General features: G+C 46.8%; 1 protein-coding gene across 2 annotated transcripts in view; it reads right to left on the reverse strand.

The window, feature by feature from the left end:
* Nucleotides 1–12,023, reverse strand: part of SLC25A22 (solute carrier family 25 member 22) — a 104,713-nt gene that overhangs the window by 42,422 nt on the left and 50,268 nt on the right. For both annotated transcript variants that reach the window (XM_075326372.1, XM_075326373.1), the window contains exon 4: nucleotides 9,106–9,161. In XM_075326372.1, coding sequence (XP_075182487.1) covers nucleotides 9,106–9,161 — 56 coding nt within the window. The remainder of the gene's footprint in view (nucleotides 1–9,105; nucleotides 9,162–12,023) is intronic.

The following is a 12,023-nucleotide window of genomic DNA, read 5'->3' on the forward strand; positions in this document are numbered from 1 at the left end:
GCTCCAGCATGTAAATGACTGGAATCGTCATGCTGATAATGGCATTGTCAGAGCTAAACATATTCGTCGCCATGTCGAAACTGTGCAGAAGGGTGCATAGGTCCTTGATCTGAGACCACTCCATCAGGGTGATCTGCCCCACCTCTGCATCTCGTTGGCCCAGGCTATACGTCATGACGTATTGCACCAGGGCTCTGCGGTGCTGCCACAGTCGCTGTAACATGTGGAGAGTTGAATTCCAGCGTGTCGCCACATCGCATTTCAGGCGATGAACCGGCAGGCCGAAAGACTTCTGGAGCGATGCAAGTCGCTCTGCTGCGGCGCTTGAACGGCGGAAGTGAGCTGACAGTTTTCGTGCCCTGTTCAGAAGGCCATCTAGGCCGGGATAGTGTGTTAAAAATTGCTGCACGACAAGGTTCAACACGTGAGCCATACAAGGTACGTGTGTCACCTTGCCCAGGCGAAGTGCCGCACCCAGGTTTGCAGCATTGTCGCACACGGCCTTACCAGGCTGCAGTTTGAGTGGAGACAACCATTTATTAAACTCGGACCGCAAAGCTGACCACAACTCCTCAGCTGTGTGACTCTTATTACCAAGACATGTCAAGCTAAAGACCGCCTGATGCCGTTGCGCTCTGCTGCCAGCATAGTAATGAGGGGTGCGTGATTCCTTCTGCGCAGTGAGAACGCTGGTGGCCTGACCAGGCAGGCTTGGGGCGGAGGTGGAGGACCCAGATGAGGTGGAGGATGCAGAAGCAGTGGCGGAACTTGGACAGACAGAGGATTGACACACAAGTCGTGGGGACGGCAAGACTTGTGCAGCAGACCCTTCACCATCTATCACCATAGTTACCCAGTGCCCAGTCAGCGACATGTAACGTCCCTGTCCATGCTTACTGGTCCAAGTATCGGTGGTGAAATGCACCCGTTCACACACAGAGTTTCTCAAGGAAGCGGTGATGTTGTGTGCGACATGCTGGTGTAGCGCGGGCACACCTTTCTTAGAGAAGTAGTGGCGACTAGGCATCTGGTACTGGGGCACAGCGACAGACATAAGGTCTCTAAAATCCTGTGTGTCCACTAGGCGGAAAGGCAGCATTTCGGTAGCCAACAGCTTACAGAGGGATAGAGTCAACCTCTTAGCTTTGTCATGGGTCGGAGGAAGTGGCCTTTTATTTGACCACATCTGAGGGACAGAGATCTGGCTGCTGTGTGTAGACGGTGTTGAGTAGGGTGTCCCTTGAAAAATGCAGGTTTGTGAGGAAAGTGCAGGCGGAGACATGATGTTGCCTTCATCCAACGTTGGTGCTATCGATGTCTGAGAGAGCTGTACACACTCACTTGTTTCCCCTTCCAAACCAACTGACGACCTTACAAGCAAACTGCCTGTTGCGGTTACAGTGGTGGAAGTTTTGCGTGGAAAAACAGGTGTGGCAGCTGTCCCCACAGTCCTAGAAGATGAAGAGCGCGCGGATGCAGTGGAAGGGGCGGGCGGTGGATGGTTCGCTCCACTAGGCCGCATTGCAGCACGGTGAGCTTCCCACCGGGACTTATGATATTTAGTCATGTGACGATTCATGGAAGAAGTTGTCAAACTGCTGAGGTTTTGACCTCTACTAACAGAATCATGACAAATGTTACATATCACATGAGTTGGGCGATCTTTTTCGATGTGAAAAAAGGACCAGGCTAGGCAAGGCTTAGAGGCCATGCGACCTGTTGATCCACCCCGAATAATGCTCATAGGCAGAGTGGTGGCTGAGGATGCAGTTGTAGACGTGCTACCAGTGCTCCGACTCTGTCCAGGAAGGCGCAAGGTAACTTCGTCGTCGGTTGCATCCTCCTCCACCGCCTCTGTTGACCTCCTCGAGTGCCTGACTGGGGGTTGACAGTAGGTGGGATCTAGAACGTCATCATCAATTGTTGTGTTTGCACTCCCCTCCCCCTCAGACCGAGCCTCTTCTTGCCCTGACGGAATATTTAAGTTGTCATCCCAATCGGGTATCTGCGTCTCATCTTCATCAGTATGTTCCTCATTGTCTATAACCACAGGTGTTACAGTTTGTGACAAAGGGTCAACATTATGCTCAGAAACTTGGTCCTCACGGCCTGAATCTGAGTCACAAAGGTTCTGGGCATCACTGCAGACCATTTCCTGTTCTGTACTCACTGTAGCTTGGGAGCAGACCTCTGATTCCCAGGCTATAGTGTGACTGAACAGCTCTGCAGACTCAGCCATCTCAGTTCCACCATACTGTGCAGGGCTGATGGAGACTTCAGAGCTGGGAGAAAGCAAGTTTGATTGGGATGACAACTCAGAGGACTGGTGTTTTTTGGATGCGGTACTTGAAGTGGCAGAGAGGGCACTTGTTGGACCACTTGAGATCCATTCAAGCATTTTCCTTTTTTGCCCATCATCTACCTTTGTTCCTGTTGTTCGTGTCCGTAACAAAGGGAGCACATCGGATTGTCCACGGTAAGTAGTAGACATCTTACTTTTGCTGGTAGATGGTCTATCTTCAGCAGATGATAATGGAGCTTTGCCACCTTCCCCACGGACAAAACCTTTTTTGCCTTTTCCACCACGCCTCTTCCCCTTTCCACCAGCATCTGTCATTTTGCCACTCATGTTGATTGCGACAAGATTGTGGACTGAAAATGTGGTAGTAAAAATTGAGAGGTGGTGAAGATTGCAGTGGTGGTCTAGCTTTATTAACAGCAGAATAATAAAGAATAAATATCCCTGACAATGCAACTTAGTTATAATTAGTTGGAGTGTGCAACGCAGGCAGACGTGCTGCAAATGTCTTTGCACTAGTGGGACTATAGCAAAGTCCAATAGCCACGTATAGGATGCCACTAGGTACACTGAGTGTTTGCTAGTATAATGGCTTGGTTAGAATGAGTTGTAGTGTGCAACGCAGGCAGACGCGCTCTGCAAATGTCTTTGCACTAGTGGGACTATAGCAAAGTCCAATAGCCACGTATAGGATGCCACTAGGTACACTGAGTGTTTGCTAGTATAATGGCTTGGTTAGAATGAGTTGTAGTGTGCAACGCAGGCAGACGCGCTCTGCAAATGTCTTTGCACTAGTGGGACTATAGCAAAGTCCAATAGCCACGTATAGGATGCCACTAGGTACACTGAGTGTTTGCTAGTATAATGGCTTGGTTAGAATGAGTTGTAGTGTGCAACGCAGGCAGACGCGCTCTGCAAATGTCTTTGCACTAGTGGGACTATAGCAAAGTCCAATAGCCACGTATAGGATGCCACTAGGTACACTGAGTGTTTGCTAGTATAATGGCTTGGTTAGAATGAGTTGTAGTGTGCAACGCAGGCAGACGCGCTCTGCAAATGTCTTTGCACTAGTGGGACTATAGCAAAGTCCAATAGCCACGTATAGGATGCCACTAGGTACACTGAGTGTTTGCTAGTATAATGGCTTGGTTAGAATGAGTTGTAGTGTGCAACGCAGGCAGACGCGCTCTGCAAATGTCTTTGCACTAGTGGGACTATAGCAAAGTCCAATAGCCACGTATAGGATGCCACTAGGTACACTGAGTGTTTGCTAGTATAATGGCTTGGTTAGAATGAGTTGTAGTGTGCAACGCAGGCAGACGCGCTCTGCAAATGTCTTTGCACTAGTGGGACTATAGCAAAGTCCAATAGCCACGTATAGGATGCCACTAGGTACACTGAGTGTTTGCTAGTATAATGGCTTGGTTAGAATGAGTTGTAGTGTGCAACGCAGGCAGACGCGCTCTGCAAATGTCTTTGCACTAGTGGGACTATAGCAAAGTCCAATAGCCACGTATAGGATGCCACTAGGTACACTGAGTGTTTGCTAGTATAATGGCTTGGTTAGAATGAGTTGTAGTGTGCAACGCAGGCAGACGCGCTCTGCAAATGTCTTTGCACTAGTGGGACTATAGCAAAGTCCAATAGCCACGTATAGGATGCCACTAGGTACACTGAGTGTTTGCTAGTATAATGGCTTGGTTAGAATGAGTTGTAGTGTGCAACGCAGGCAGACGCGCTCTGCAAATGTCTTTGCACTAGTGGGACTATAGCAAAGTCCAATAGCCACGTATAGGATGCCACTAGGTACACTGAGTGTTTGCTAGTATAATGGCTTGGTTAGAATGAGTTGTAGTGTGCAACGCAGGCAGACGCGCTCTGCAAATGTCTTTGCACTAGTGGGACTATAGCAAAGTCCAATAGCCACGTATAGGATGCCACTAGGTACACTGAGTGTTTGCTAGTATAATGGCTTGGTTAGAATGAGTTGTAGTGTGCAACGCAGGCAGACGCGCTCTGCAAATGTCTTTGCACTAGTGGGACTATAGCAAAGTCCAATAGCCACGTATAGGATGCCACTAGGTACACTGAGTGTTTGCTAGTATAATGGCTTGGTTAGAATGAGTTGTAGTGTGCAACGCAGGCAGACGCGCTCTGCAAATGTCTTTGCACTAGTGGGACTATAGCAAAGTCCAATAGCCACGTATAGGATGCCACTAGGTACACTGAGTGTTTGCTAGTATAATGGCTTGGTTAGAATGAGTTGTAGTGTGCAACGCAGGCAGACGCGCTCTGCAAATGTCTTTGCACTAGTGGGACTATAGCAAAGTCCAATAGCCACGTATAGGATGCCACTAGGTACACTGAGTGTTTGCTAGTATAATGGCTTGGTTAGAATGAGTTGTAGTGTGCAACGCAGGCAGACGCGCTCTGCAAATGTCTTTGCACTAGTGGGACTATAGCAAAGTCCAATAGCCACGTATAGGATGCCACTAGGTACACTGAGTGTTTGCTAGTATAATGGCTTGGTTAGAATGAGTTGTAGTGTGCAATGCAGGCAGACGCGCTCTGCAAATGTCTTTGCACTAGTGGGACTATAGCAAAGTCCAATAGCCACGTATAGGATGCCACTAGGTACACTGAGTGTTTGCTAGTATAATGGCTTGGTTAGAATGAGTTGTAGTGTGCAACGCAGGCAGACGCGCTCTGCAAATGTCTTTGCACTAGTGGGACTATAGCAAAGTCCAATAGCCACGTATAGGATGCCACTAGGTACACTGAGTGTTTGCTAGTATAATGGCTTGGTTAGAATGAGTTGTAGTGTGCAACGCAGGCAGACGCGCTCTGCAAATGTCTTTGCACTAGTGGGACTATAGCAAAGTCCAATAGCCACGTATAGGATGCCACTAGGTACACTGAGTGTTTGCTAGTATAATGGCTTGGTTAGAATGAGTTGTAGTGTGCAACGCAGGCAGACGCGCTCTGCAAATGTCTTTGCACTAGTGGGACTATAGCAAAGTCCAATAGCCACGTATAGGATGCCACTAGGTACACTGAGTGTTTGCTAGTATAATGGCTTGGTTAGAATGAGTTGTAGTGTGCAACGCAGGCAGACGCGCTCTGCAAATGTCTTTGCACTAGTGGGACTATAGCAAAGTCCAATAGCCACGTATAGGATGCCACTAGGTACACTGAGTGTTTGCTAGTATAATGGCTTGGTTAGAATGAGTTGTAGTGTGCAACGCAGGCAGACGCGCTCTGCAAATGTCTTTGCACTAGTGGGACTATAGCAAAGTCCAATAGCCACGTATAGGATGCCACTAGGTACACTGAGTGTTTGCTAGTATAATGGCTTAGTTATCAGTTGGAGTGTGCAGAGGACAAGAGGGTACAGTGGCAGGATTGTGGTGCTCTGGGTAGAGGAATGGAAGACTGCCTTTCTATTCCCTCCTAATGGTGAAATGCAGGTAGGAAATCCCTGACCTGGGCTACACAGACGCTGTTGCTGTTTGCAGGACCTGTCACCTATGGCTCTCTGACCCTGCCGGTTGGAGCCCTTAAAAGGACTGCTATAAAGTGCTCTCCCTAAGCTGTCTAACGCTGTGTATGCAGCGCATACAGCTGTATCGGCTATAGGACTCAGGAAGACGGAGCTGCGACAGTGATGTCTGACACCAAAGACGCAGAAGGCAGATAATGGCGTCCGTGAAGAAAATGTCCGGTTTTATAATGCAGGGACATGTGACATGCAGATCCTATCACACATGCCGTTGCTTCTCTGGCTCAAAGTCCACTTAGCTGTGTGTGTGTCTGGGATTGGCTGACATGCTGGCCCGCCCCACAAGACGCGCGCGCTTAGGGAAGGAAGACAAGAAAAAAAAAAAAAAAAAATGGCGATCGCCATTATAGAAACAGCAGTGATCTGAAGGCGCTGTTCACGCACACTATACACTGAAATGTGATAATAGTTTGATTCACAGAGTGACTTACACTATTACAGCAGAAACCAAGCTATGATTTAGCTGTTTTTTGGCTGCTAGAACCGTTCTCGAACGTTTCTAGAACTACCGAGCTTTTGCAAAAAGCTCGAGTTCTAGTTCGATCTAGAACATGCCCCAAAATCACTCGAGCCGCGAACTGGAGAACCACGAACCACGAACCGCGCTCAACTCTAGTGATGATATGGCAGCAATGATGGTACTGCTCCCCACAGGTGGAGCAATGCCCCGGGGCACACTGTTGGTGCTCGTGAGAGTCTATGGTGTAATGGAAGGCTAAGCAGATAAAATAACAGAGACCACTCCAAGGGTGCAGTTTCAAGTTCTTTACTCACACGTCCTGGTATGCGCACACTGGTGCCCTCAGACGACTGGAACCCACTGTCAGGGACCTCCGCCGTTTCTGGGTGATTCTTGGAGTAAAAACCGGTACCCTTCTCTCTAAGGTGTCTCTATCTTCAGCTGTCTTCCTAAGCCTAGCTCTTTTAGGATGAACCTGCTCGGCCTCCACTACAGCCTCCAGGCTGGTGGGTCACCTGTCGGATGATTCTCCCTTTTCTAGAGGTTCTGCTGTGGGCTGTGGCCCGGGGAGTTTACAACTTTCCCTGGGCCTCGGTTTTTACTGTCTGGAGATGATTTTGCACTCCTCCGGTTTCTAGGGACCGTCCCCTGTTGCAGCTTGATCCCTCCACCGATGTTCCTGTGGAACAGGCCACCACAGCTCTACAGCTATCCGTGGCCCTGGAATCCCTTCTTTTCTCTGATTGGTGTCACCTCTACCCTCTGAGTCCCAGGATCTTCACCAGGAAGCGTCACTTTCTTCTTCTCAGCTCCTGACTGACTTGGAGCTCTCTTTCCTTCTCTCCTTCTCGTCTGCCTCCTGCAGACCTCCTCCTCCTTCCCCACTCTCTCTCCTTCTTCTGTTGCTTTCTCTGTGCGGACACTCTGAACTCACAGAGCTCCTTTCTCTTTCACAGCTACATGCTGTCTCCTCACTCTCTCACTCTCTGAGGTAAACTGAAACTAACTTGACCTTCCTTTCTCTAACTGCTTTCTGGTGGCTCCTCCCACCTCCCCAGTTGCTAAGCTGTACCCTATAGGAGCAGGGATGGGTCTTACGGCCCCTCCCAGCATGCAGCATGGGAGGGTAACTGCCACTGTCCCTGGTCCCAGTGTGTACCTAACAATGGGTGTTGTGTAGATTTACCAGGGGACCGGTGTTCACTCCTTTCCTCACCCAGAATGGGGCATCACACCGCTGGATGGGGTGCAATGTCCTGTGGCGACGGAAGCCTCAGGGGCGCCACATTATCACTTAATACATAGAGACCTATCTTATTATGTATAACGCCATCTCTTATTACATAATGACATCCCTTATTATGTATGGTACCATCCCTTATTACATAGTGTCCTCCTTTTTATGTACAGCGCCATATTTTATTAAATAGTGACATCCATTATTATGTATAGTAGTAAACCTCATTACATAGTGTCTTCTTTATGTATATCACTGTCCTTTACTACATATTGTCATGCCTTATAATGTATAGTGTATTCTTTATTATGTTTATCACTATCCATTAATAGTGTCCTCCCTTATTATAGATAATAATCCCTCATTATATAGTGTCCTCCGTTATTATAGATAACACAATCCCTCATTATATAGTGTCCTCTCTTATGATATATCAATGCCTCATTAAATACAGTGTTCTTACTTATTATATATTTGCAGTAGATACTGTGGAAAGGAAGGGCAAATATTGTCTTACCTGGGTATACACCAGGTTGTTAGAAGGTAATGAACTCACCTAAGAGGGTTGTGGTAGTCACAATGCTTATAATCACGTGGCAGATATGGCTCATAGCTGCAGCCCCGAAAGGAGACAATACGTGGAATGTGGAGGAAAGTCGGGTTTATGCCGCGCTAACACCAAGATGCGAAGTTGATTAATTCATCTCTTGTGTTCTTGTACTTGTTCTTGTCTAAGCGTTTCAGAGATTTTAGTCTCCTTCATCAGGACAATCAAGAGAAAAAGAACAATCTTGTTCTCTTGATTGTTCTTTTTCTCTTGATTGTCCTGATGAAGGAGATTGAAATCTCTGAAACGCGTAGACAAGAACAAGTACAAGAACACAAGAGATGAATTAATCAACTTCGCATCTTGGTGTTAGCGAGGCATGAACCCAACTTTCCTCCACATTCCACTTATTATATATTTGTGCAGTCCCTTAATACATAGTATTACATAGTATACTCCTATTACATATAGCAATGTCCTTTGTTACAGTGTCCTCCCTTGTTATGTAGAATGTCTCTCATTACATAGTGTCCTCATTTTATAAAATTTACATTGTTAAATGTTATTAAATATAGTGAATGATGCCCCTGTGTGAGGTTTGTGATGTTGTTTAGGCTGTAGAATGTATTGACGTTTTGGAGGGTGAAAGGAGGACTAGGATCATACAGTTTGTCACATTTCAACCCAACCTTTTTTTCCTGGTCACATCTGGGGGTCCACAGCTTTTGCACAGTCGAAAGCCATTTATTCTGCCACCGGCAATCACATGACCTGACTCTACGGTACAAACTGCACTAATGGTGATACTATATACACATTTTATCCTGCATTGTTAACCCAGCCAGAATCCAACTTAGTGCATCTTGATAAGCCCTGAGAATGATGCCCTCAGTGACAGCTGTGGTTGGTTCAATAAGATGTTACTGAAGTATTTTTAGCTAAGTTTCTAAAAGTATACACAACATGATAGGTGTACAGTGATAATAACTGGGCTAGAACATACCTCTATACATGCCAAAGTATCCCTCTGAACGGATTGTCTTAATAAGGCAGTCTGACCTGTAAATTTAAAAAAAAAAAAAAAAAAAAAAAAAGTTTTGATAACTGATTTTGTACTGAACTATTTAGGGTGGATTCACATGCGGAATATTTCATGTTGAAATTCCAATATTACAATAGATTTGGCGGCAGACATGGAAATTCAGAAGAATAGGCCAGTCACAGAAGCCTCAGCAACAAATCTACCCCCATAAAGTTTCTGTCATCAACCTTAAAGGGGTTTGACAATTTATTAATTTATGTTCTCCCTCTAAAGGGGGCTTTACACGGTAGCGATATCGCTAGCAATTTCTAGCGATAGCGACCGTGTAAGTACCCGCCCCCGTCGCGCATGCGATTGTTTGTGATCGCTGCCGTAGCGAACATTATCGCTACGCAGCGTCACACATACTTACCTGGTCGGCGGCGTCGCTGTGACTGCCGAACAATCCCTCCTTCAAGGGGGAGGGACGTTCGGCATCACAGCGACGTCACTGCAACGTCACTAAGCGGCTGGCCAATCAAAGCAGAGGGGCGGAGATGAGCAGGACGTAACATCCCGGTCACCTCCTTCCCTCCTCATTGGGGCCGGCGGCAGGTTAGGAGACGTTCCTCGCTCATGCGGTGTCACACATAGCGATGTGTGCTGCTGCATGAGCGATGAACCACAACGCTAAACAACCCTTACCGATTTTTGACTTTGGGACGACCTCTCCATGGTGAACGATTTTCACCATTTTTGAGGTCGCCTAAGGTCGCTGGTCAGTGTCACACGCTGCGATATCGTTAATGACGCCGGATGTGCGTCACTAACAACTTGACCCCGGCGACCAAACATTAATGATATCGTAGCGTGTAAAGCCCCCTTAAGGCCCAGTCACACTAAACAACTTACCAGCGATCCCAACAATGATAGAACCTGATAGGGATCGCTGGTAAGTTGCTAGGAGGTCGCTGGTGAGATGTCACACTAAGCGACGCTCCAGCGATCCCACCAGCAACCTGACCTGGCAGGGATCGTTGGAGCGTCGCTACACGTGGAAGTATGCTGCACTTGGTAACTAAGGTAAATATCGGGTAACCAACCCGATATTTACCTTGGTTACCAGCGCACACCGCTGGCTCCCTGCACACCTAGCCACAGTACACATCGGGTTAATTACCCGATTTGTACTCTGCTACGTGTGCAGGCAGCAGGGAGCCGGCTTCCGCGGACGCTGGTAACCACGGTAAACATCGGGTAACCAAGAAGCCCTTCCCTTGGTTACCTGATACTTACCTTCGTTATCAGCGTCCGCCGCTCTCAGCTGTCAGTGCCGGCTCCCTGTTCCCTGCACTCCTAGCCACAGTACACATCGGGTTAATTACCCCATGTGTACTCCAGCTACGTGTGCAGAGAGCAGGGAGCCGGCACTGACAACGAGAGTGGGGACGCTGGTAACAAAGGTAAATATCGGGTAACCAAGGAAAGGGCTTCTTGGTTACAGCGTTCGCAGAAGCCGACTCCTGCTGCCTGCACATTTAGATGTTGCTCTGTCGCTGTCACACACAGCGATGTGCGCTTCACAGCGGGAGAGCAACAACTAAAAAATGGTCCAGGACATTCAGCAACAACCAACAACCTCACAGCAGGGGTCAGGTTGTTGCTGGATGTCACACACAGCAACATCGCTAGCAAGTTGTGCCTCAGCAGCGATGTTGCTAGCAATGTTGCTTAGTGTGACGGTACCTTTACTCATTGAGAATGCTAAATTTCTATTATTACACTTAAATTTTCAAAAGTAACGCCTTTTCTGATTTGGAGGCACATCCTGTTTAACACATGTAGAGCAAGAAACCATAATAACACCTTCACTTTTCACAGATATGGAGATAGCAGTAGAGTGGGGAGAAAAGCTATACGCAGCAGATCAAAGTATGGAAAGGGGGAAAGCATTTACAGCTTCAGGGAAGGCAGAGAAAATAGGTTGTAGATAGAAAAGAAGAAACATTGAGAGGAAATCACTGAGAAAACATGAACTAGTGAAAACAGCGGAATAAAAATTATTTGTTTCTTTTTTAATTTCCTCTCCGCTGTGGAGAAATTAGCAATCAAACTATTTGGAACCTAATAATACGTGGGTGTTATGAGATAGTAACTCATACAGGGAAAAGTATATCCTCCACTAAAGTTAACTCATCAGGTGGCAAATACTTTGATTTAAGTATTTTAAGACCTTGAAATTTCTTTAAAAAATTAAAAAAATAAACTGAAAATAAATAAATAATTTGTGTGTATATATATATATATATATATATATATATATATATATATATATATATATATATATAAATACACAGTACAGACCAAAAGTTTGGACACACCTTCTCATCTCTAGAACAACTGTTAAGAGGAGACTTTGTGCAGCGGGCCTTCATGGTAAAATAGCTGCTAGGAAACCACAGCTAAGGACAAGCTGCAAGCAGAAGAGACTTGTTTGGGCTAAAGAACACAAGGAATGGACATTAGACCAGTGGAAATCTGTGCTTTGGTCTGATGAGTCCAAATTTGAGATCTTTGGATCCAACCATCGTGTCTTTGTAGAAAAGGTGAACGGATGGACTCTACATGGCTGGTTCCCACCGTGAAGCTTGGAGGAGGAGGTGTGATGGTGTGGGGGTGCTTTGCTGGTGACACTGTTGGGGATTTATTAAACATTGAAGGCATACAGAACCAGCATGGCTACCACAGCATCTTGCAGCGTCATGCTATTCCATCCGGTTTGCGTTTAGTTGGACCATCATTTATTTTTCAACAGGACAATGACCCCAAACACACCTCCAGGCTGTGTAAGGGCTATCTGACTAAGAAGGAGAGTGATGGGGTGCTACGCCAGATGACCT

This window comes from Anomaloglossus baeobatrachus, chromosome 10 (assembly GCF_048569485.1).
Source record: "Anomaloglossus baeobatrachus isolate aAnoBae1 chromosome 10, aAnoBae1.hap1, whole genome shotgun sequence".
NCBI classification, from domain to species: Eukaryota; Metazoa; Chordata; class Amphibia; order Anura; family Aromobatidae; genus Anomaloglossus; species Anomaloglossus baeobatrachus.